The sequence below is a fragment of the Trichoderma atroviride genome, chromosome 4, assembly GCF_020647795.1.
Source record: "Trichoderma atroviride chromosome 4, complete sequence".
NCBI classification, from domain to species: Eukaryota; Fungi; Ascomycota; class Sordariomycetes; order Hypocreales; family Hypocreaceae; genus Trichoderma; species Trichoderma atroviride.
This window is the reverse complement of record NC_089403.1, coordinates 3,305,062-3,326,033: the sequence shown is the minus strand read 5'-3', so window position 1 is coordinate 3,326,033 and position 20,972 is coordinate 3,305,062. Positions and strand designations below refer to the sequence as shown.

The window sequence follows — 20,972 nt, the reverse complement described above, 5'->3', positions numbered from 1 at the left end:
TCGCAGTTGCTCAGTTCTTACAACTCGCAGTTATTTTGGTAGTAACACGCACTACCCCGCCTGGGCATCGGTCATAACCATTGGTTTATTGTTGAGCGGAGCCGCTTCTATGCCGTATCTATTTATTTCTTCTGTAATTGGATAATGGTGTTACATTCGTCTAGAGCCACGCTCCGAGCCAGCGAAACGCAATTGGACTGGATGAGGCTCATGGCTCGTCGCAATCCATATACAGCTTACCTACAGAGATTGGATTTGATGGTTTTGCAAGTTGTCAACAAACACTTAGACAGCTGTGAGGGGCTACGCAGCTGTATAGGTTGAGCCCTCAACAGTTGTGAGCGACAAGGGACGGCTAAACTAGGAGCTGGAGTTGTCATATTTCATTAAGACAACTCGCTAAGAGAGCCAGCCGAATAGCCCAACAACTTCCCATCAATTTACTCGCACATCTCCACTCGGACATCATCTCTCATCAGGTAAAATCATTATCATCATTAAGGTCTGCTGCGCCCTTCAGGTGCTCAGGCTTTGCACCCATTCTTTATTCTAGTATCTCCGTGCCCCGTTGTCTGCATTTGTTGCATCTGTCTGTGCTTGTGCGTTGAGTTGAATGGCTTCTTTCAGCTTCGCAATTACTTCAGGTTGGTTGCTGAACGCTGTTTGGAGTATGTTTTCAAGATCAGCCTCCACCTTGGCTATTGGCTTCACTCCTACTTTTCTGTTTTGCGAGTCATTGATGAGGGAAGCCCATCGTTTTGTGAATGCGTAAATAGACTGGCGTAGAAGCTCGTCGAGCTGCTCACTCATGTCTTCTACCGTAAGCGTCTTGGCTGTGACCGAAGGCGCACCTCGAGACCAGAGATTGCCACTGATGACGCTTCCGAAAAATCCTACCCAGTTTTGGGGACTCAGAGTATCCCAAATTTGCCCAAAATGCTGCATGGCTGGAGGTTGACTCCGTATGTCACCAATCTCAAGTGATACCAGCTCATTCTTGATAATGAGTAAATTCTTAACCATGAAGAGATCTGAATCAGTATCAGTTTTAATTGACTTGATCCTAGCTTCGGCCCGCTGAAGAATCTGAATTGTCTCTCGCACAATTTTGAACACTACGGGACTGTTCTTGGCCTGTGTAACATCACGTTAGCATACTTAATGATGGATAATGCCTATAAAAAGACAGGATTGAATGGTATGGAGCAGCATAGACTTACAGATCGTTCTTTAGGCATTGCTCGATCAAACATGGCAAGAAGTTCCATCGCTCGTTTCACCAAGGGATATGCATTTGAAGACGCTACTCCATCTATAACAGGGCTGATCTTCAAAGAGCCATCCTGAGTTGGTGCCTTTGTAATCGATTTCACGATTTCTACTTCAAACAAGTTGTCTGTAAATGGCCACAGGTGATCTGCGAGCAACCTGGCGGCGTATTCCCGATACTTTCTGAAAGATGGAGATTCATCCTCATCCAAGTCAGCCACGGCGTATTCATTAGCCAGCCAGCCAACTATACTGCACGTTTCTGTGAGTTGAGCGTTCTGGAAGACGGCCTGCAAGTTCGTCGCTAGTGGTACGATATTTCCAGGATGAACCATTGTGGTGTTGACCAGCTTGACAGCTTGGAAAGCCGAATCCGGAAGAGGGCTCCATGCGAGTTCGATGTTGAAAATTTTAGTGAAAAGAACGTCTTCGCTATACATTCGCTCGAACAACTGTTTGATGAAATTTCTGGAAGCTGTCTCGACCGATAAACTCTTAACCTCTTTCTGGTATTCGTTCAAATCATGTTGCGCCATTATTTTCAAATCGCGATCGCGGGTGGTGAAATATGTCCGGAAAATGGTATTGACAGCACTGACGTACGTCGCAGAAGTTGCCGAGGTTTCAACCGGCTGTCCATATGCATGGTAGGCCGATCGAACTATTCTCCGGGTATTTGGCAGTAGAGAATAAGAATCTGCCATCATCTCTTCGAATCTTCCGTAAGCTAAAGCGTGGCGAGCAGACTCTGATTTTGTAGCTGCAATTTGTCGAGCAATATCACTGGAGACCTTCTCCAAAGAGCTATTGAAACCATGGTCAAGAAGGTGCAAGGCTTTGGTAAGCAAGGCGCTGTATCGTGCTAGATATGAGTCGCGTTCTCGGTAACTCTCCTATTACATATTAGTATGGAGCGCATAGAATCTCGAGAATTGGCCAACTGACATGAGTAGTCATGAACTTGATGCAAGAATCAATGTTCTTCACCATCTCACTAAAATCGTCATCCTCTATTAAGCGGCCGGCACCGGGAGCGTTCAGACGCCTTGTGGCTTTCTCTAGATAGGCGTAGTAGTAGAGATCTGTTCCGACCTCATCGGCAAGCTTCTCCAGCCGCCGCTGTTCCGTCAGGAGCTCTTCACACTGAGCCTGGAAAGTCGAGGTCTGAGCCTCAACAGACAGAAATGATTGCGACAAAGTGGTCAATAGCTTCAAAGTATCGTTGGCATTGTCGACTAAGCCTTCAAGGTGGCGCTCGGTCATCTTCAATTGGTCGCGATACAGCCTAGTTTGATTAGCCCAGCTCGGATGGCATATCGTCTGCAATCTTACAGATATTCCTGCTGACTATCTTCCAACAATAGGCTGTCCAGAGACTTTGAAGACACCTCTTCCCTCTGGTAATAGTGAGAAGATGCAGACTCTTCGTTGAAAAGCGTCAATGCCTCCCAGTTCCTGCTCTTCCTGTCAACCTTCCGCCGCAGCCTGCGAGGGGCATCTTTGAAGAGCTCCGCCCTGACAACATGGTAGAAATCGGAGTATGAAGCAGCTCGTCGGAGCAGCGTGGGTTCGGGAGGGTCGTTTGTGTGCTCTGCTTCTTCTAGAACGTCTTCGAGGATCTCGGCAATGTTGTTGACCTCCTATAACATGGTAAGCTACCCGCCGTATGCAAAGCAGTTGGGCGACGGTGACACGCACGTTGGGCTGCTGTAGCAGCGATTCCTTGCGCTGGTGCCCGCGAGGCCTGCCATTGGACGTCTCGTTTCTGTTGTTGCTGCTGCTGCTAAGCTCCGGCACGAAGCTGTACCAGCCGTCCTCGTACATGGTGGCCCAGAGCGCGAAGCAGGAGTGCGAGTTACTGAAGCACAGCTAACTTAAAAGCCACGCGTGTGCCATTGGCAAGGTCCAGGCGGGGCGACTTGCTCCGGTCGCCGATAGTGGCTCGATAAGGCGCCCAGCCAATTGGCGGCCAGCGAAATGGATTGACATCATGGAGCTTCGGCACGGGAGCCCCAGTGCAGGGATATGAGAACTCGGCACGCACTAGGCCTCTAGCTGGAGATGGAAGCTTTTGCATGATCTCACATCCTGCGACTTCACCGGCTGTAGCTGCGAGCATATACGCGGGTCAAGTCAGACCAAGAGCGGGGCCGCCAGAAGTGTTTCGGTAGGCTCTGGAGCAACTACAGCAGCTCTTTGATGAGGAGCTTGACGTACAATCATGAGCACCTCGCATGTTGCCCTTCGCCGGGCGTCTCGCATTGGCCTCTCGGCTCGACCACGCCTTGGTGGGAGCCAGCGCCAATGGGTTCGCCGTATCAACGACTCTGCAGAGGTGAGGCCAAAGAGACGGGGAGGTAAAGCAGTGGGGTTTGCAGCCGTCTTCGCTGTCGCCGCAGCAGGCGCATTCTGGTATCCTAGGCTCCGAGCTCAGTTCAGTACAGCAGCTCCCGAAGAAGGAAAAGAGATTGGGTATCAAAAGGCCGAGCTGGAGTTTGAGAAGGCCCGCAAGCATGGCGTGTCAAAGGAAGACAACCGCGAACTCATTAGCTCTCAGCACCTGCAAGTAAAGAACAGCTGGGAGCACCCCGGAGTATATGCATGGGGCTCCAACGTCGGCAAGGTCATTGACCCTGTCTCAAATGAGAAAAACATCAAGCTTCCGCGCAGGATATCATATTTTGATCATCAGCTTCTCCGTGACCTGAAGCTCACTGAGAATTTTGGCGCGGCTATTAATGAAAAGGGAGATCTTATCCAATGGGGCTTGGGGTTCAACAAGGCAGATGCAACACCGGTTGTGACCTTGAAGGGCAAGGATCTTGCCAAGATTGAGGTATCAGATGATCGGATTATTGCGCTGTCTCGAGGCGGCTCAGTATATGCCATCCCCGCCTCGCGTGGTGATCAGGAGGGTGGCAAAAAGCTAGAGCAACAAAAGAGCTCATGGTCTTTGTGGTCCTCGTCTGGCAAAGAGGCCATCAGCTTCCAGAACCTGACGCCGGCGGGCCTCGGCTGGGGCGAGCATGTTGCTGATATCAGTAGCGGCCTTGAGCATTGCCTGATGCTCACATCAAGCGGGCGAGTTTTCTCCTCAGCCTCGAGCGCCTCAAACTTCCCATCGAAAGGGCAGATGGGCATTCCGGGTCTCACCTGGGAGACACGCCCTAAGGGACGTTATGACCAACCACATGAGATTGCCTTGCTCAAGGGATTTGATGTCAAACAGATCGCAACGGGCGATTATCACTCGGCCGTTCTAGACAAGCTCGGCCGGATCTTCACGTTTGGCGACAATACTTTTGGCCAGCTTGGCTTTGAAACCCAGATTGGCAATCCATTCATCTCTACTCCTACAATCTTACCAATCCATAAGCTTTATGGAAGCAGTGCACTAGTGTCTACTGCCTCCTCAATAGCTGCCGGTGGAGTCAATACTTTCTTCACTTGTGAGGCGAACATGCCGAGTACTCCCAACAGCGAGGCTGGCACTCCGGCCCCTTCTCAGAGATTGCCTCACAGCACATATGACCTTTGGGCCGCAGGGCAGGGTACTTGTGGTTCACTAGGCACCGGAAGGTGGACTCACGTCTCTGTCGGGCCGACCAAGGTCAAGTCTCTCTCCGGGCTCTCTGAGTTTGACGAGAGAAAGAACCAGCTGATGCCCATCAAGATCAAAACCCTAAGCATCGGCACAACTCACTGCTCTGCGGTCATGGACAATGTGACACAGACATCTGTCTCAAACCGCTCTTCCGAGAATGAGACCTATTGGGGCTCTGACGTGGTCTTTTGGGGAGGCAACGAGCACTATCAGCTAGGAACAGGCAAACGAAACAACTTGAATACGCCAACTTATATTGGGCCGTTGGACGGAGGTGAAGGAGACGCCGCTCACGGCCGGCAAGGCGAAGTGCACAGACTATGTCTGACACCCAGGCAAACCGCTCGGCTTGGAGAGGGCGGTAAGGGCCGCAAGGCGACGCTGGAGCAAAAGGTTGAATGTGGTAAGTTTGTCACAGGTGTCTACTCCGCCGTATAGCGGTTATCGGGAAACCTGGGGAGGACGGGAATTTATGGGGTGATGGGAAAGGGCTGCAAAAGGCAGCCATGAGCAACAACAGGCTAGGACTCAGCTGGTGCGAGATGCCAGCTGCACCTCCTCGCATCCATCCAGCATCCCTGGGTATGTCGAGTTGGTGTGTCACATGTCTGACATCGCCGCATGGCCTTTTACTGATGGTGTGGATGGGCCAAAAAAAAGCGGCGATGCAAACACAGACGCAAAAAAGAGCGGAAAGAAAAAGGGAGTTGAGGGGAAAAAGGAAAAAGGAAAAACACTCCTGACTCTGCTGTACGACCACAAAATATGCATGTACGATATTGGGATCTCGATAGGTAGTTTATTTTATACAACCACGCATAACCATCCATGCTGCGATGCAGCTGACGGGCAAATGAGAGGCCCGGGGGCAGGGCCTCAGCACTGGTGACGCGCCGCAGCGGATGAAGCGAATCAGACGACCGGCAGCAGCAGCAACGGATCATACGGAGCTGCTGCTGGGCTTCCTAGCGGCGGATGCGCATGCAGGTACTCCTCGGCCAGCCTGTGTGACGAGATTTGTGAAGAAACGCCATTTGATGCGGCCAGCGGCGACTCCACCGGCTGCGCGCTGGCGGGACGCACTATTGGCGGCACCGCGCGCTGCATGCACGGATTGCTGCATGCAATATAGCGAATCTCCATTATTCGTGCAGGGGGGCAGCGCCGATGGAACTGCTGAAGGATGCATGGCGCTGGTGTGCTGCTGTGTCTTGTTGTGATGCTCGGGTGGTGTGAAATGTCGCTATGCTATATATGATAGAAGCCGTGTGCAGCATCGCTTAAAGGCAAATGCAAATCCTGCAGCGGCCCTCACCCGTCTGCGTTGCCTCACTTGGTATAAAACGCTGCCTGTGCATATCGACTTCAGCAGCTTCATTCTCGCCCTCGCACCCTGGCCTTCCCCCTCCGCTGTCAGCATCTTGCTTCATCTCATCTCATATCAGACTCCACGCGCGCGCCGCTAGGGCCACGTACTCGAGACCTCGCCTTTGCGCTTAGCCACGCCTTACACGCTGTACCCGGTACCAAGCCCTGTCGCTGGACTCGGATAGACTGCCGCTTCCTTTCCTCTCCTCCGCTGCCTTTTTTTCTCCTCTTCTTCTTTATCCTCGCGTCTTCTTCTTTCCAAACCTGCCGAGGGATCTTTTTTTCTTCTTTTCTTCTTCTTCATTCCCCTCTTTCTTCTTTAATTTCGAAACGCTCCTTCGCAGAAACTTTTTCACTTTTTTTCCCTCCTTCTTTGTCTCGGAATCACGGCATTCATAACGGTTTTCTCTACACACCACCACAGCCAACTCTCCATCGACCAAACACCGCGGCGACGGCGACAACAAAAGTAGCAGCGATAGCCAACCTAGTCATTCTCCTCGCCAGGGCTGTCAAGCGAGCAGCCTCCAAAGCGACCAAGATTTCTCCCCTCAGCGCCATGGATAAGATCCCCAAGTTTCGCCGGAAGCCCAAACCTCCGGTCATCGAGACGTCCATCGACCGCAGGGCCAGCATCGCCACCGAGAATGTGAGCGCAACCGAGTCGCCGAGAGCCCATCACAAGATGTCTGCGTTCAAGAGCCTGCGACTGCGTGGCCCGTCGAAGCGCGCGAGAGACAGCCCGCCCTCCGAACTCACTCCAACGACGCCGTCAGCCGTCGTGGTGGCTCAAGATGGCATCCAGTCGCCGCCAAGGCTCGCCCGGCCAGCATCTCAGCCCGCGCAACACAAATCGCCGCCTGTGCAGGATCGCCGGAGGAGCGTCAACCAGCTGCCGCCCGCTCTGCCGCTATTTTTGTCGCTGTCGCAGCAAGGTGCGTCATATCTGCATGCTTGAATGCATATGCACGTCATATTCACTGGCGCTGCAAGCAACTTACTCAAACGCCCCGCTAACAACACGCGCGCTACCGCAGATATCGACATCAAGTTCCAGGAACTCACCTGGGCCGAGCGAGTTCGCGTTTCGCAGGGCATGCGAGACGACGGCCAGGCAGATCCACGATGGACGCTTTATAGACACGTCGACACGCACGAAAAGATGGACCGATACGTTAACATCAAACCCTGGGCTTACAACCGTGTCAGGCTCCGTGTCCCGGAAGGCGAGGTCGACTATGTCAATGCCTCTACCATTACTCTTTCGTCCCCGTCCGACCCGAGCAAACCACCGCTGCGTTACATCGCCATGCAGGGCCCTACCATTCCCTCAATCGACCATGTTTGGCGCATGATTGCCGAACAGATCCCTTCTCACGCAGTCATTGTTCAGCTGACGAATATGGTTGAGCTTGATGTAATCAAGTGTGACCAGTATTTTCCTATGGGAGAAGAGATTCCCACCGGTGGACGAGATATCGTCTGGGGGATCAACGATTACAACAATGTATGGGGCGACAACTGGAGGGCAGACCTTACCTTTGTGTCCGTGGAGCAGCTTGCTAGAGGTGCCATTGAGAGGCGTAAGTTGCTTTTGCACGTCCATGGCGAAAAAGAACCACGTGTCGTCTGGCACTTCCTCTACAAGCGCTGGCCTGATTTTGGCGTCCCGACTGCAGAGGATCTGGATGGCTTTCTAGAACTAATGAAGCTGTCCCGCCAACACAGCACACCGTCTGCGCCTCGCATCATCCACTGCAGCGCTGGAGTCGGTCGTACAGGTACCTTCATCGCTCTCGAGCACTTGATGAGAGAGCTCGATTCTGGCGTTCTGGCGAGATATGATATGCCCTCGGAGCGTTCCGACCTTGTCTATGATGTGGTTGATATCCTTCGCCAGCAGCGCCGTGGCATGGTCCAAGGCGAACTTCAATATCGCTTCATCTACCAAGTTATGCTTAGGCTCTGGCAAGAGAGGTACGGCATCGTGGACGAGAGGGCCGGCAGCCGTGAACCAGCAGCTAAGAGACTCGAGGTTGCGAGCCCCTTTGCGGGCAACGGTCGGCCTGGGACAAACTAGCGATTCAACCGCGGCAGATCGGCTTCAGACTTTACGGCAGCGATTCTGAAAAGCGAGAGCTCAGTGCCAGACACTGACGAGTGATCTGGGGCTGTTCTCTTACGTTTTGTGTTTTGAGCCGTCTTTTTACACCTTACCATCTCGATTTTCTTACTTCAGTATTATTACACTGGAATACTTTGTCCGGCGCGGCCTGAAAACGAATTATTAATGTCAACTTCTTTTTTTTTCAACCTTTTTGGGATCATTAGCGCTTGTCGGTATTTATTTATTTATCCATTCATTTATTCTTTTGGATACTTTTTTTTCTCCTTCCTTCGTTATGATCTGATGGCTTTGTCTACCGGTCATCCTGCTCTTTCATGAGTGGGGGTTTTTTTTTCCTTCTTCTTCTACATCAAGATCATTTGCATCATGGAAAATTCTCCATCACGAACTCTTATAGAAGGATTGCAGACGGACGTATCGCGAGGGGCTATGAAGCAACACGGACCCCGAAGTTGGCATTGTTTTACTGAAGGGTGCTGAACGAACAATACACCCTATTGTTTTCTCTTACTACTATTTTTCCTTCTTTTTCTTTCTTTTTTTCATATCAAAGCGATGAAATGGTATTACTACATGGAGCGCACTAGAGATTATATGTACATAAAAAACAGCGATTGAAAATTTGAAAATCTGCAGGATTAGAGCAGATAAAGGAAAACAGAGTGGATATCCTTCCAAAATTGAAGTCAAATTCCACACTCTTGTGATTTTTCTCATTCATCTGGTATATATAATATATATCTCGTTAAAACATACTCTTTTTTTATTCAACAGCGCAATATACAAAATCAATCTTGACCTCCACCAGGTATTATCTTTTTATGATCCCTTCGTGTGCAGCACACTTACTACCTGAGTATTATATCCGTATTAAGACCAAAGGGAAAAAACAACAAAATAGACAAACAGAAAACAAACAAAATATTCCACAAATAGATTAAGAAAAAAAATGAGCAGTCGTAAGACGTAAGACAAATAAAGTCATGTCTAGTTAAGCAAAGTCGTAGGGCGAGAAATGCCACAACATTCTGCATACGCCTCTTTTTCACTCCCCTCTCAGGCAGCGACCGTGACAAAGACAGTCTCAGTCTCCTTCTCCTTCTGCGTGACCGTGACGGTGAAGAAGACGGACACGGTGGGAGTCCCATTGACAGTCTCTGTAGTGCGAGGGTTGGTATCGCTGCTGGTGGGGACGGCTTGAATCGTCGGAGCAGCGTCGTCGGGGATGGGGATGAGGACGAGGCTTGTTGGGTTGGGCAGGAGGATAGGCGTATGTGAGGGGGGCTGAGGGGGGGAGTGATTATGTCGGGAATGGGGATGGGGATGGGAGGGGTGGCGATGACGGTTTGGAGGGTGGTTGGTGAAGGTGAAGGCGCGGGTACGGGTACGGGAGTAGTTGGCTGAGGCGACTTTACTGCGGGAGGAGAGTCTGCCGCTGGGGGAGGCGAGGGGACCGCTGCTGTGGTGGAAGATGAGGGAGGAGCGGCAGTGGTTGAAGGAGGCGGAACGGCAGTCTTTGTTGAAGACGAGGGAGCAGCAACTTCGGCTGGAGATGAGGGAGCAGCTGGCGCTGTAGTTGAAGACGAGGGAGCTGCCGGAACTACAGTCGATTGAGCAGGTGAAGTAGCTGATGTGGTATTGAGAGGCAAAGGCGGCAGATCGCTGACGATTATTACGGTAGTAATAGTCACAGGCGAAGGGCTAGCCGGAGCACTCGTTTCAAAGGCAGCCGACGTCGTGACCGGTGCTGAAGACGACGTTGAAGAAGCTGATGTCGAGGCTGGCGACGTCGGAGCCGACGAGCTGCCTTGAGATCCTCCCGTGGTACCGAGAATGCTTTCCGCATCAGTTGTATCATGGCATCCAACCACCACACCCGCAACGTTATCCATCGGCAAGGCAAAGCACTTTTGCTGAGAAGGACATTTCTCGAGCGAGTATGTACCGTCCGAGCCGCACCTGGCCAACTGGCCGTCAATACAAGCAACTGCGTTTCCAGTACAAGTAGACTGAGGAGTCAAGTCTTCAAAGACGTTGTTGTACTGTTGAGCCTGGGCCAAGTTGCTTGCAAAGACTTGAGCTGGAACGGTGGAGGTTCCAGTAGGGAAAGAGTTGATTGCAGTAGGAATAGGAATGACGTTGCCGGGGAGCTTGGTAACCTGAACGGTAGCCGTAGCTCTTGTTGTGCGGAAAGTGGTTGAGGCGGATGAAGTTGGGGGCGGAGGCAAGGCCGGTGAGGATGAAGAGGCTGCGACAGCAGTTGTTGCAGGGCTCGTGGAGGATTCGAGAGACGAGGCCGGAGGAGATGGGAGGGTTTCAGACGTTGCTGAGCTGGCAGGCTGTGTAATCTCTGACGCTGAAGTCGGTACAACAACATCTGGCTCTGTGCTAGTCGCAGACGACGGTGAAGTAGGAGCCGGCAAGAGAGTAGAGGATGTAGAAGCTGGCAGTACCGCAACCTCAGTTGACGTCTTTGAGCTCGCAGGCCGCGCTTCATTGGAAGTACCAACGGCAATAGATGGGACTGATGTTGAGCTAGCAGCCGCATCACTGGTTGGAACTTTCGTTGTCGGCGCCTCGGTGGCAGAAGTGGTCTCAGCAGAAGCGGTAGTAGCTCCAGCCTCTGTTGCAGTCGAAGTTAAGCTGCTCACTCCACTAGTAGGCTTGGGTATTATTTTTGTAAGAATACGATGTGTGTTGGAACTGGCAGTGGTGGTACTAGGCTCGGTCTGCGAGGCCGAAGCACTCTCTGCAGTGGTAGGCTCCGTTTGCGAGGCTGGAGCACTCTCTAGAGTAGAAGAACTAGATGCGACTGTTGTACTGCCAGTATTTGAGCTCAGCGGCGTCTGACTAGTCTGACTAGAACTTGTGGCCTGAGCATCAGTCCCAGAACCTGAGGCGGTCGTCTGGCTTTCGGGAGCTGTAGTTGCAGATCCAGTAGTAGATACAGGCTCCGAAGTAGTGTGAGGCTCAGTAACAGCTGAAGAAGTGGCCTCTGTTGTGGAAACATTCGTCGTCGTTGATGTCGAGACAGAATCTGATGTGCTGCTCGTAGCTGTATCAACACTACTTGGAGAAGAAGCAGTTTTGTCGTCTCTCAATGGTAGAGTTGAAGATTCCGTAGCTTCCGTAGTCGACGTCTGAGGTTGTGGGCTTGTTGCAGAAGTGTTTGAAATGCCACTTTCAGTAGAACTAATACCAGAAGTTGAAGCGGTTGCTGGCGACGTTGAAGTGGCTGCCTCTGTTGACGAGCTCTCTCCAGCAGAAGTTGAGGTGCCTACCGCCGTAGTGCTGGCACTTGTAGCTGAAGTATCAGTTGTTGTAGAAGTGCCAGAAGCACTGTCAGAGACAGTTGAGGCAGCAGTCGTAGCAGTCGTAGCAGAAGTATCAGTAGCACTGCTGGATGTGGCTGTAGCAGAACCGCCAGAAGAAGTTGAGGCAGTAACCGCAGCAGAAGTGTCGACAGCACTACTGGATGTAGCTGTAACAGCGGATGAAGAAGTGTCAACAACGCCGCTCGATGTGGTTGGAACAACAGTTGAAGAGGTATTGACAACGCTGCTTGATGTGACAACGCTGCTTGATGTGACAACACTGCTTGATGTGACAACACTGCTTGATGTGGCTGGGGCAGCTACTGTAGTGCTGGTGGTATCGCCGGCACTACTAGATGTACTTGGAGCAGCAACTGTACTGGAGCTTTCCACAGCACTGTTAGATGTGGCAGCAGGGACAGCAACTGTACTGGAAGTATCTCCGGCCCTGCTAGAGGTAGCAGCAGGGACAGCAGCCGTACTAGAGGTATCGACGACGCTGCTAGACGTCTCCGGAGCAGCACCGGAGACAATACTTGATCCTCCTTGCTCGGCATTTGTTGTGGCCACAATGGGTATCACAGATAACTGCTCAACCGAAGTGGTGGCTAGGGTTTGGCTCTGAGTAGGGGTACTGGAAACGAGCGAGTCGGGGATATTGGCTGTTGAGTCCGTCAAAGTTTGAAAGACCGGTCGAGGAGCCGAGGCCGTGGGCACCGCAGGCTCGGCAGAAGTCCTATTTTCAAGTTAGATTTCAATTCCTCGTCTTTCTGCAGCTGTGAAGTAACGTACTCTGGCCCTGGTGGGATTGCAGATGACTCGGGTATAGATGTTTCGGCTCGCACTACTTTGGGCCTGTTTATCACAGAGTGTGTCAGTATCGAAGAAGCAACCTCAAAAGATGCAAGGGCGGAAAGAAGAAGGATTCATACACCGGGCCCGCCTGTGCAAGCCGAGCAGCCAAGAGCAGGCTTAGAGCCGTGTTGAATAGCATATCGCAACGCATTCTGTGAGTTGTAGTCGTATAGAGAAGATGATCGCACAGCGATAGAAAGAGCAAGGGAATGAAAAAAAGAGTAGAGAAAATACAGTAATGGTAAAGATCGACAAAAAGGAAGTAAAAGTGTTTCACCAAAGAGGATGAACGAAATAAATAAGTAATTAGTGGTGAATGTTGGTCTGAAGATCCACGGGTAGCAAAGATGCGTGTTCAACACCACAAAGAGATTTGCTGCGTTTGGTGGGGCTTGCGATGGAATTTGGCGAAAGAAAGAAACCAACGTTGCTTGAACAAGCGGCCAAATGCGTAAACAGAAAAAAAAGAGAGACAAAAAGGAAAAGGAATGGGAATTATTAAGGTGAGATTGGTTTTTCTTGTCAAAACGAAATGCTCCAGTCCAGATTAGCTGTGAATAGCAAAGGAAAAAAGAGAGTTGCGTTTGTAACTCGGGCAAAAGCAGCAGCGTGTAAGTGAAAGGGATTGATCGACAGAAAGGAAAAGAAACAAGAAGAAAAGAAAAAGAATGGGAAAGCCGCAAAGAGAGACAAATGAGAGAGTGAGAGAGATAGGAAAAAAGGAAAAGGAAATCCAGATCAACCAGAGCACCGGAAACACACACGACAGACACGATATGCAACCTTAATATCTTGAGATCAGGAACCAAGAACAGCAACCATTGGGAAAGGATCGTCCTTTGCATTAAGTATGCCCCCCCCTTCGTCTCTACCAGCTAAGCCCCCTCCATCCATCCATCCATCGCAAACTCGATACGCGCTTGACTTTTGCTTGCTCGGCATACCAAGCCGTCGCCGCGACCGCCAAAACCAGGGTGTAAGGCAAGCCATCAGCGCACAGGTCGCTTCTCTTTTTTCTTTCTTCTTCTTGCCTCACCGGAAGCCTGCAGCCTCTCCATGCCCCTGCCAGGCCATCGTCTGAGAGTCTCCGGCTGCATCCGCGCGGTTGGCCGGCGCAAGGCCTGAAAAGTCGACGTGGTACTAGAGAGTTGCTCTGCGTGGTGCCTGGCTAATCTTGCCGTTGTTGCGCTGCAGCCGCTGTCTGGGCGGGCGAGGCGTGCTGGCCTATCAGCGTCGCCCCACCGCGGCCACCTGTGGCTCAGTAGCAAGGGCCTGAATAAGCGCCAGGCGTTTGCTTGATTGATTTGGAGGCATTCACAGCCTGGTTTTCCTTGTTTTGTTTTACGGTCGGATTCCGGTGGAATGGGGCTTGTGTATTGATTTGCTAATATTTATTATTTGCCTTTCTTGTTTTTTTATCGGATGTTGGTTCCGTGATGGTAACGTGATCGTGCATCTCAAAGCGTGAAGAATGCAATTGCGCTTTGTACTTCACTCATTCAAACAGCTAGCCCGGATGCAAACAGCTGCACCAACCAAAATACACACTCTCTCAACTCCATAAATATACAGTTGTTACCACGATATACTTCTCAGATTCAATCCAATTTTTTGCCATTTTATTTTAGAATTTGAAAACAAAAACGTTTCAAGTTTGTTCTCTACCACTTCGTACCACGGACCAGATTTAGTTCGCCCAATCGGAGGCTCTATCGATCCCTGCACCCACCCTGGGCGCCGATTTTAAGATGAGACAGATAGCCGCCGCTCGTCTCTTCAGGCCATCAGCCTCTCGAGTTCTTAGAATAGAAGCAGTGGAAATTCTATTGTAGTACCAAGTGGATTGCCATGCGTATTTATTTGCATCTACGCGCATGCATGTGTCAGCTCCAAACCCATTAGTTACAAAGCAGTTGATCACAATTGCTTTGTAGCAAGTAGCTGCGAGTAATAATCCAGTTTATATATTCTGTTCGTCAGATATTTCCATCCGGGCTGTATATACATATCATAGAGTCTTTGAAAGCCCGTTCCTTCTTTAAAAACGCCATCGCCTCATGCTTCATGTTCCAAATATTGTACAGATTCCTCGTCTCTTATGAAAGTCTGGCCGATAAATATTGCCATTCACCTTCCGGCCTCCGTCTCAGCATCTGCCCAGGATAAGCGCACCCGCTCTAATACGCGCGCCAGTATACTGATGGATTCATCCTCTTGCATTTGAGCGTAAGCTTCCACAGCCTCTTCGTCAGGCCACGACCAACTCAGTCCGGCCGTGCCAATGGCTTCGCGTAAGGACTCCACCTCTCCTCGTTCGAGCATCGGCTCGGCTAAGAGTCGAAAGGCGCATAGAGTTTCAACAAAGTCAGCATATGGCGGCGGTTCGTCCGCCTCAGACAGAGCTTGGACAATGCCGGGCTGCCCCCACTCCTCAATTAACCACCTCAGCAGCTTGGCCATTTGCTGAAACTCGCCCAGGTAAGCCAAGGAGAGCATGTATTCGTAAGCATGCTCGCTACGAGCCGGGTCCATTCGCCACATCATACCTTCCAATGGCTCCAGTTTCTTCGCGCCCAATAACTGCCGGGAATCTCTCTCGTACGAGAGAAGCTTGTCAAACAGCTCGTTCATTTGAAGAGCAGAAGAGCGCAAGGCACGGAACAAGTCCAAGGCTCCTGACTTGTCATCAAATGTGTCCCAGTGCATAGCATCCTTATGCCTAGACCTTTCATCATATAATGGCCACATGGCGTGGTTTTCTATCGTCAACGAGCCTGACTCCATTTCCGTAGAAAGCTGTTCAAGTTCGCGCTTGGCTATTTTCCGCATTGTCTTGCTGAATTGGACAAACTGGGGAAGCGTAATCCCAGAAGGTCCATCAAGTTTCTTCATGATATGAAGAGACAGCTTGAGTTGCTGATGAACAGCTATCCTCAAGCCGTAGTGGTGCTGTGATAGGTGTTTGAGAATTGTGCCCCAAATGAAGTCGGACAGTGGAGTTCGGTCGGTCCCTAGTCGTTGCTCTGCCAGTTCAATAGCTCGTATCATGTACTTCCTAGCTAGTTTACCCTCTTGCCGGATCATCACTTGAATACAGGCTGATATGAGACTTATGGGTACTTTCTTTAGAGCTTGTACATCCATCTCCTGAGACATTAGACGGTACAAGGCCCCAGTTCCGTCGCTATCATGTAGATATCTTCGCGCCATTTCCATCGATTCCGTGTTGGCCACCAGAATTTGAAGGCAGCTGCCTGTAGGACGGATACCATCGAGCTGCATCCTTTCATACAGTTGAGATATGCTTGGTGGGCGAATTCTGGCTTTTTCGAATTCAGTGAGATTGGCTTCCTGTGTAGTAGGGAAGTTCAGGGCCCGGTCCCCGGGCAGAGCTCTTGTATTTTCGTCTGCCTCTCTCTGCGTCAGCTTTTCAAACATTGCAGTATACTCCGCCAAGCCACGCTTGAGCCCAGCTTTGGGGGGGCTTTGGAATCTGTCCCATGCCTCGTGTGCATTACGCGTAGCTCTAATAGAGGCTTCCCACATCCCTATTTTTCGGCGCTTCCCTGGTAATATCCGTTGCTGGATTGTCGGTGTCCCGTCTGGAGACATGCCCTGAAGGATATCAACAGCGTCGTCATAGTCATTTTTCGCGAATCCGGCCTCTTGCATCAGCACTCCCGCTCGTACAGACCGACTCCAGTTGTCTTCAGGATCCATTTCTTCGTCCATGCCGTCTCCCGGTCGTAGATACGGGGGCCACGTAGACGCGTGCCTAACAGAACTATGAATCTCAACGTGATTCTTAGGCATGCCTGCTAATACTGTTCTAATGGCTCGAAATCCCTCCGCATCCACAAGCAGTTGTCGTTTCAATTTGGAGGACACGGCGAGAAGTATCCTCTGTGCTTCCCAAAAGAACGAATTAGGCAGTGCCTGCTGGACCGTACGCTTTCGGTGGTCTGAACCAAGTAGCTTGAGACCATAATTAAACACAGCGCATTGAGCTTGATAGATCTCTTCTTGTGGCAGGGATGATTCCGCTATGGCCTCGATATACCGGACGGCCAGATCTGCGAGTTTGATGATGAGCCTAGGGTCGAGCCGAATGCAATGGTGTGCTAGCAGGGACATGTTGAGGTTGAAATTCGCCGATCCAAACGCTCCCCTGGGTGGTATATAGAATTTGGATTTGGTCTTGTCTAGTCCATTGCTTGCCGCTGCTGGATACCAAGAGCTGCAATAATCAATCAGACGGTTGAGGTTCTCCAGGCTAGTAAATCGAGACGATGATCTTAGAAGGAAATGGAAAATGAAAGGCGGCTTGAAGGAATCGCGTTCAAGAAATCTTTCACATCGCACATCATCCGTTTTACCTTCGAGGATATACATGTAGTAGGCCAAGTCCTCATAAGAGTGGCCATTTCGCCGCGCAATACTCATTGCTCTCCCCCATTCGTGCACAGAGGGAAGTAGATCGACAAGATATTTCTGGTCGGGTTCTTGCGCCGCTGTTTTGCGAATGATCATCTGTAGCAAGAGGATTGGAGGCCGAACGCTTCGGCTCTCCGCGGCGAGTCTCTTCCAGTACAGAGCATGTTCGTTGGGCTCCAGTACTTTCTTTAAAAAGAGACTAGGTGACCTGTTGCGCCAGGCTTCGAGAGTACCAGAGTCGGGCTCAGCTTTGCGGCGGCGTCGTGGGCGCAGAGACTTGTTCAAGTGAGCGGGAGCGCCATGAGCTCTGTCGGGATCGGTAGGGTCGGTGGAGGTCTCTCTGGGCTGCTGTCGTCGGGTAGAAGGCTTTTTTGGGAGCCCATGTTGAGAATTGTAGTGGGTGTCGGAGTTATATGAGCGAGGTGCTGCGGCTCGTGAAACTTGTCGAGAAGATTGGGGTTCAAGAATGCGATCGTCTTGGTCAAATCTGGAAATCTTGCCAGTCGCGTGTCCTTCGGCGACGGCAGATTGCGATGAAGCGAACGTCCGGCGGCTGCATATTTGCAGCAGCGGTCGACAGGCCGTCTGTAAGAATGGCAGAACATTAGACCTCGGAGTCCAGCCCATTGAAATGCGAGGCAACCTACCAAAGATGGTTGGAACAGTTGGCACGGCACTGGCCGCCTTTGCTCCAACTTCCGTGTTGCATTTCTGAGCATTCCTCCTCATATCTCCAACATCTCCAACATGGTCAGCAAAGATCCGTCGAAAAAGCCTCTGTCGCGAGAATTGGGCCGTTGTTGGAGTAGCTCCATACGATCGCGAGTCTTTCCAAAAGTTCAAATTCCGCCTGCCATGCAACAATCGGGGCGTGCCCAAAAGTGGGTCCTTGGCTCCTCCTCCGTCTCCCGTAGTCCATACTCCAGACTGGTCCGATTAAATCCACATCATAATACTGTAGAACAGCTCCCAGAAAAAGGAAAAGAACTAAAGCCGCTTTTCTCGGTCATTTATGCGCAGTATGCATCCAAAAAATTCATGATTTCAAATAGTCTCCAATTATCGTTGTGGAAGATCAGAAAAACGCCCAATGCTTTTTACAGTATATCACACTTTGCGGATCGGAATATAACTCTTCGTGGCCAGCCAAAAATAGAAATCGAAACCCTTTCCAAGTGTCTACTACGCATCACTGTCCTTCGACTTCTTCTTCTCTGCCTCTTCTTCCACCTTTTCTTTCCTCTTTTGCACTACCTCCCAGTTGTAAACTCTAGCGGTAGCAACCTCCATGGTCTGAATTCCTCGTCAGTAGGCCAACGTCTGAGCGATCATCATAGTTACTTACAGTAATCTGTTCTCGGAGAAAGTCCAAGTCCTCTTCGCAGTTTGACAAGCTTGTCTTGGCCGCTGAAAGCTTCGAGGTTAACAATGTCTCGGCTTCATCAATCGGATAAGACAGCATAACGTTGGCCTATGGCACAGTCAGTTTGGCAAGTCAAATGACTCTAGTACTCCCATCATACCCCTAGCCAAATGTAAACCTCCTCTGTCGGCGGGATGTTCGCCTTGGCGTATAGAGTGTCGTTAAGCTCAAAGGTTGTTTCAATGGGATCAGTCGCGTCCTAGTTTCAAATATGAGTAACGTTTCATTGTCATTGCGCCATGTGGAAGCACCTTTCGTAGCTTTAAGAATTGCACCGTGTCCAGCGTCTTCTGAATATCCGGAATCTTGTCCTTTAGCCCCGTCATCCGACGTTGCAGGTTCAGCTCCATGAACTGATATTTCCTACCACGGGCTCATTAGCCCCTTTCCCATGGCAACGATCGAGATTGGCGTAGCTCACGATATCATTTCTTGGAAGCTTCGAAGTGTCGGCTCGACATCATCCCGTGTGGAGACGTAATCCTCGACTTTGTCGACAAAGGGAGCGTATGGGATGCCCCTTGGATTGGTCGGGGCATCATCTTTACCACTGCGCTCGGGGTAATTAGCACATCTTGTAGCTTGGACTGACAGTTAATGCTTGCGGTCGCGCTCACCTTACGACTGGCTGTTTTTCTGAGCTCGCCATTTTTCCTGTGCGTGCGTCTCTCGGCGCATGCAGTTAGGTGTTTTTGAGGCGACACTCTGGAGGATATGCCAGGCCTGACAATTCGCAGGAATAATAGTGGGTAGCTCACCTCGGTGAGGGGCAGATGGCGGGGTTCTTTTACAAGGATATGTTTTCAACTGCTGCAGGGTAAACGAGGAGTCTACCGAGACTTTTCTGTATTCTATGCCTGAAAAAACGTATGCTATGAGTAAATTAGTAAGATGAGTAAGCTCAAGTAAATGTTTGACATGCAAGATAAAAAAAGGATCAGCTGTTACGTTAATTTGTTGTTGTTAAAGTGTAATGACAAGGTGGTTGTGCTATCGGATACTCTAAGCTGAGGCTACAGGCACAACAATAAAAAAAGTCTATGGGTAAGCGTATGATTGGAGACAAAAATCAAGGTGAAGCTTGTTCACCGTGCACAAAGTCGTGATGAGACTTGGTAGAACATTTTAGTTTTTTATGTAGTATGATCTTGTAGATCTATTCGGAGAAACCGGCTGATGATAGAGGCCAATGTGACAAATACTCCTCCAGCTCTCACCCTCACCATTAATCATACTGCTCGCTAATGAACATTTGTATTTCATATCTTCGTGAAAAAAAAAAAAAAAAAAACGCAAGCTAATAATGAGATTTTTATCCTTCATTTTCGAAGAACAAACAGCCAAGTAACAAGAAGGCATAAGTCCTCCGCCCACCGCAATCTATACCATAATGCATTGACAACATGTCCCCATCAACACAAAAACGCCGGCAGTCTTCTTCTGCGATTGTATTTGTGCGGTCGACATGAAAATATCCCCAGGCCGGCCCTAAACTCCAGATACTAAGCCAAAATTTTAATCTGTACGTTTCTTGGCTTCCCGGCTATCAGCTACATCGGCCACATTGGCTGCTGTAGCTGCTGGAGGCGGCTCGGTTTCCAACGTGTTGTCGTCGTCCCAGTTATCCTCTGCATTCTCATCCCAATTGTCAACTTCCTCTTCGAGAGTCCTGCTCCGAGTTGGGGCGCTCAAGATTCCTGATTCCTGACCCTCACCGAGCTCTACGTCTTCGGCATCTTCGCCCGGAACAGCATCGTAATGCTTGCGCTGTCTTTTTCGCTCAAGCATTCGCTTATGGTACCATGCGCAAATCCCAACTCCAAGTAAACTGCCGACAATATTTGCTACGATATCATAGAGGTCGAAATCTCGATCGTTGGGGAGGAAGCTCTGCACGAATTCGGATCCAATGCCTAGGATGACGGTGCAGACGAGGAGTGTCATGTTCAAGGTTCGCCGGCGGCTGGTATCAACGATCCAGTAGAAGACGACCGTAAGAAGGAAGAAGGTTGCGAAATGGAGGACCTTGTCGTTGACATAGCTGCCGAGCTGCAGAGTGGAGAGACCGGCATAGCCAGCCAGCAGCAGCAACAGCAGGAAAATACCTTGAAACGAATATTAGCATCTCTCAGCCCAGCGCGCATGCATGCCGCCCAGAAACTAGCCCCCATGCAAGGGAATATAGTTGTGATGATGCTGTACGGCCGGAGCCAATGACGTACACACCTGCAAATGGTAGTCTTATCCGCATGGCTTAAGTGGACGAGTCAAGCAGGCTGCTCCTGAGATGGCAAAGGTCTGGACGGTATGGCGGCCTGGAGAGCAGCAAAGCTCTCTAGACCACAGAAGTGAATATGGCTTGAGGCTGAAGAATTTGCTTGCAATTGGCGTGGGGAGGTGTTGAATGCCTTGGCCTGGAAGAGTTGCGGCTACAGGTGGCGCAGGGCACACAGATACGTAATACCGACCAGCTGCGCGAGTGAGTTGGTGCTTAGTACCACCTACCTATGAGGAACAATTTGGCACGGTTCACCTTTCATTCACAACCAACGTCTCTGTCGTCTACGGAAGTCAAAT

At 50.5% G+C, this 20,972-nt stretch overlaps 7 protein-coding genes across 7 annotated transcripts; 2 read left to right on the top strand and 5 right to left on the bottom strand.

Annotated features, from left to right (window-relative positions):
- Positions 1-70: 70 nt before the first annotated feature.
- On the bottom strand, positions 71-3,172 carry TrAtP1_008445 (uncharacterized protein). Its single transcript, XM_014086764.2, has 5 exons — positions 2,968-3,172; positions 2,602-2,909; positions 2,215-2,554; positions 1,221-2,162; positions 71-1,134 (listed from the first exon to the last, which is right to left on the bottom strand). The coding sequence occupies exons 1-5, from the start codon at positions 3,091-3,093 to the stop codon at positions 550-552; spliced, it is 2,301 nt and encodes a 766-aa protein (XP_013942239.1). The 5' UTR covers positions 3,094-3,172; the 3' UTR covers positions 71-549.
- A 318-nt stretch (positions 3,173-3,490) lies between these two features.
- Positions 3,491-5,311, top strand: TrAtP1_008444 (uncharacterized protein; the record flags this gene model as incomplete). Its single annotated transcript, XM_014086763.2, has 1 exon — positions 3,491-5,311. The coding sequence occupies one exon, from the start codon at positions 3,491-3,493 to the stop codon at positions 5,309-5,311; it is 1,821 nt and encodes a 606-aa protein (XP_013942238.1).
- An 803-nt stretch (positions 5,312-6,114) lies between these two features.
- Positions 6,115-11,978, top strand: TrAtP1_008443 (uncharacterized protein). The gene is made up of 2 exons (XM_066113908.1): positions 6,115-7,176; positions 7,279-11,978. Exons 1-2 carry the CDS (start codon positions 6,801-6,803, stop codon positions 8,319-8,321), a joined length of 1,419 nt encoding a protein of 472 aa, XP_065969997.1. The 5' UTR covers positions 6,115-6,800; the 3' UTR covers positions 8,322-11,978.
- TrAtP1_008442 (uncharacterized protein) lies at positions 9,218-13,896 on the bottom strand (the record flags this gene model as incomplete). Its single annotated transcript, XM_066113907.1, has 3 exons — positions 12,616-13,896; positions 12,476-12,538; positions 9,218-12,419 (listed from the first exon to the last, which is right to left on the bottom strand). The coding sequence occupies exons 1-3, from the start codon at positions 12,687-12,689 to the stop codon at positions 9,218-9,220; spliced, it is 3,339 nt and encodes a 1,112-aa protein (XP_065969996.1). The 5' UTR covers positions 12,690-13,896.
- Positions 13,897-14,480: 584 nt separating this feature from the next.
- Positions 14,481-17,785, bottom strand: TrAtP1_008441 (uncharacterized protein). Its single transcript, XM_066113906.1, has 2 exons — positions 17,620-17,785; positions 14,481-17,557 (listed from the first exon to the last, which is right to left on the bottom strand). The coding sequence occupies exons 1-2, from the start codon at positions 17,689-17,691 to the stop codon at positions 14,666-14,668; spliced, it is 2,964 nt and encodes a 987-aa protein (XP_065969995.1). The 5' UTR covers positions 17,692-17,785; the 3' UTR covers positions 14,481-14,665.
- A 214-nt stretch (positions 17,786-17,999) lies between these two features.
- TrAtP1_008440 (uncharacterized protein) lies at positions 18,000-19,117 on the bottom strand. The gene is made up of 6 exons (XM_014086760.2): positions 19,013-19,117; positions 18,817-18,945; positions 18,647-18,758; positions 18,496-18,594; positions 18,318-18,443; positions 18,000-18,265 (listed from the first exon to the last, which is right to left on the bottom strand). Exons 1-6 carry the CDS (start codon positions 19,042-19,044, stop codon positions 18,155-18,157), a joined length of 609 nt encoding a protein of 202 aa, XP_013942235.1. The 5' UTR covers positions 19,045-19,117; the 3' UTR covers positions 18,000-18,154.
- Positions 19,118-19,633: 516 nt separating this feature from the next.
- TrAtP1_008439 (uncharacterized protein) lies at positions 19,634-20,951 on the bottom strand. Its single transcript, XM_014086759.2, has 2 exons — positions 20,622-20,951; positions 19,634-20,500 (listed from the first exon to the last, which is right to left on the bottom strand). The coding sequence occupies exons 1-2, from the start codon at positions 20,644-20,646 to the stop codon at positions 19,911-19,913; spliced, it is 615 nt and encodes a 204-aa protein (XP_013942234.1). The 5' UTR covers positions 20,647-20,951; the 3' UTR covers positions 19,634-19,910.
- Positions 20,952-20,972: the final 21 nt, after the last annotated feature.

Excerpts from the sequence above, each read along its gene's own strand:
- TrAtP1_008445 (XM_014086764.2), bottom strand. The coding sequence starts at position 3,093 with ATGTACGAGGACGGCTGGTACAGCTTCGTGCCGGAGCTTAGCAGCAGC. Across the intron at positions 2,555-2,601 it reads GATAGTCAGCAGGAATATCT|GCTGTATCGCGACCAATTGA; the intron begins GTAAGATTGCAG and ends TAATCAAACTAG. Across the intron at positions 1,135-1,220 it reads CAATGCCTAAAGAACGATCT|GCCAAGAACAGTCCCGTAGT; the intron begins GTAAGTCTATGC and ends GATGTTACACAG.
- TrAtP1_008443 (XM_066113908.1), top strand. The coding sequence starts at position 6,801 with ATGGATAAGATCCCCAAGTTTCGCCGGAAGCCCAAACCTCCGGTCATC. Across the intron at positions 7,177-7,278 it reads TTTGTCGCTGTCGCAGCAAG|ATATCGACATCAAGTTCCAG; the intron begins GTGCGTCATATC and ends GCGCTACCGCAG.
- TrAtP1_008441 (XM_066113906.1), bottom strand. The coding sequence starts at position 17,691 with ATGCTCAGAAATGCAACACGGAAGTTGGAGCAAAGGCGGCCAGTGCCG. Across the intron at positions 17,558-17,619 it reads AACTGTTCCAACCATCTTTG|ACGGCCTGTCGACCGCTGCT; the intron begins GTAGGTTGCCTC and ends CCATTCTTACAG.
- TrAtP1_008440 (XM_014086760.2), bottom strand. The coding sequence starts at position 19,044 with ATGGCGAGCTCAGAAAAACAGCCAGTCGTAAG. Across the intron at positions 18,444-18,495 it reads AGGTTTACATTTGGCTAGGG|GCCAACGTTATGCTGTCTTA; the intron begins GTATGATGGGAG and ends ACTGTGCCATAG. Across the intron at positions 18,266-18,317 it reads TTCTCCGAGAACAGATTACT|ACCATGGAGGTTGCTACCGC; the intron begins GTAAGTAACTAT and ends CGAGGAATTCAG.
- TrAtP1_008439 (XM_014086759.2), bottom strand. The coding sequence starts at position 20,646 with ATGCGGATAAGACTACCATTTGCAG. Across the intron at positions 20,501-20,621 it reads GATAAGACTACCATTTGCAG|GTATTTTCCTGCTGTTGCTG; the intron begins GTGTGTACGTCA and ends ATTCGTTTCAAG.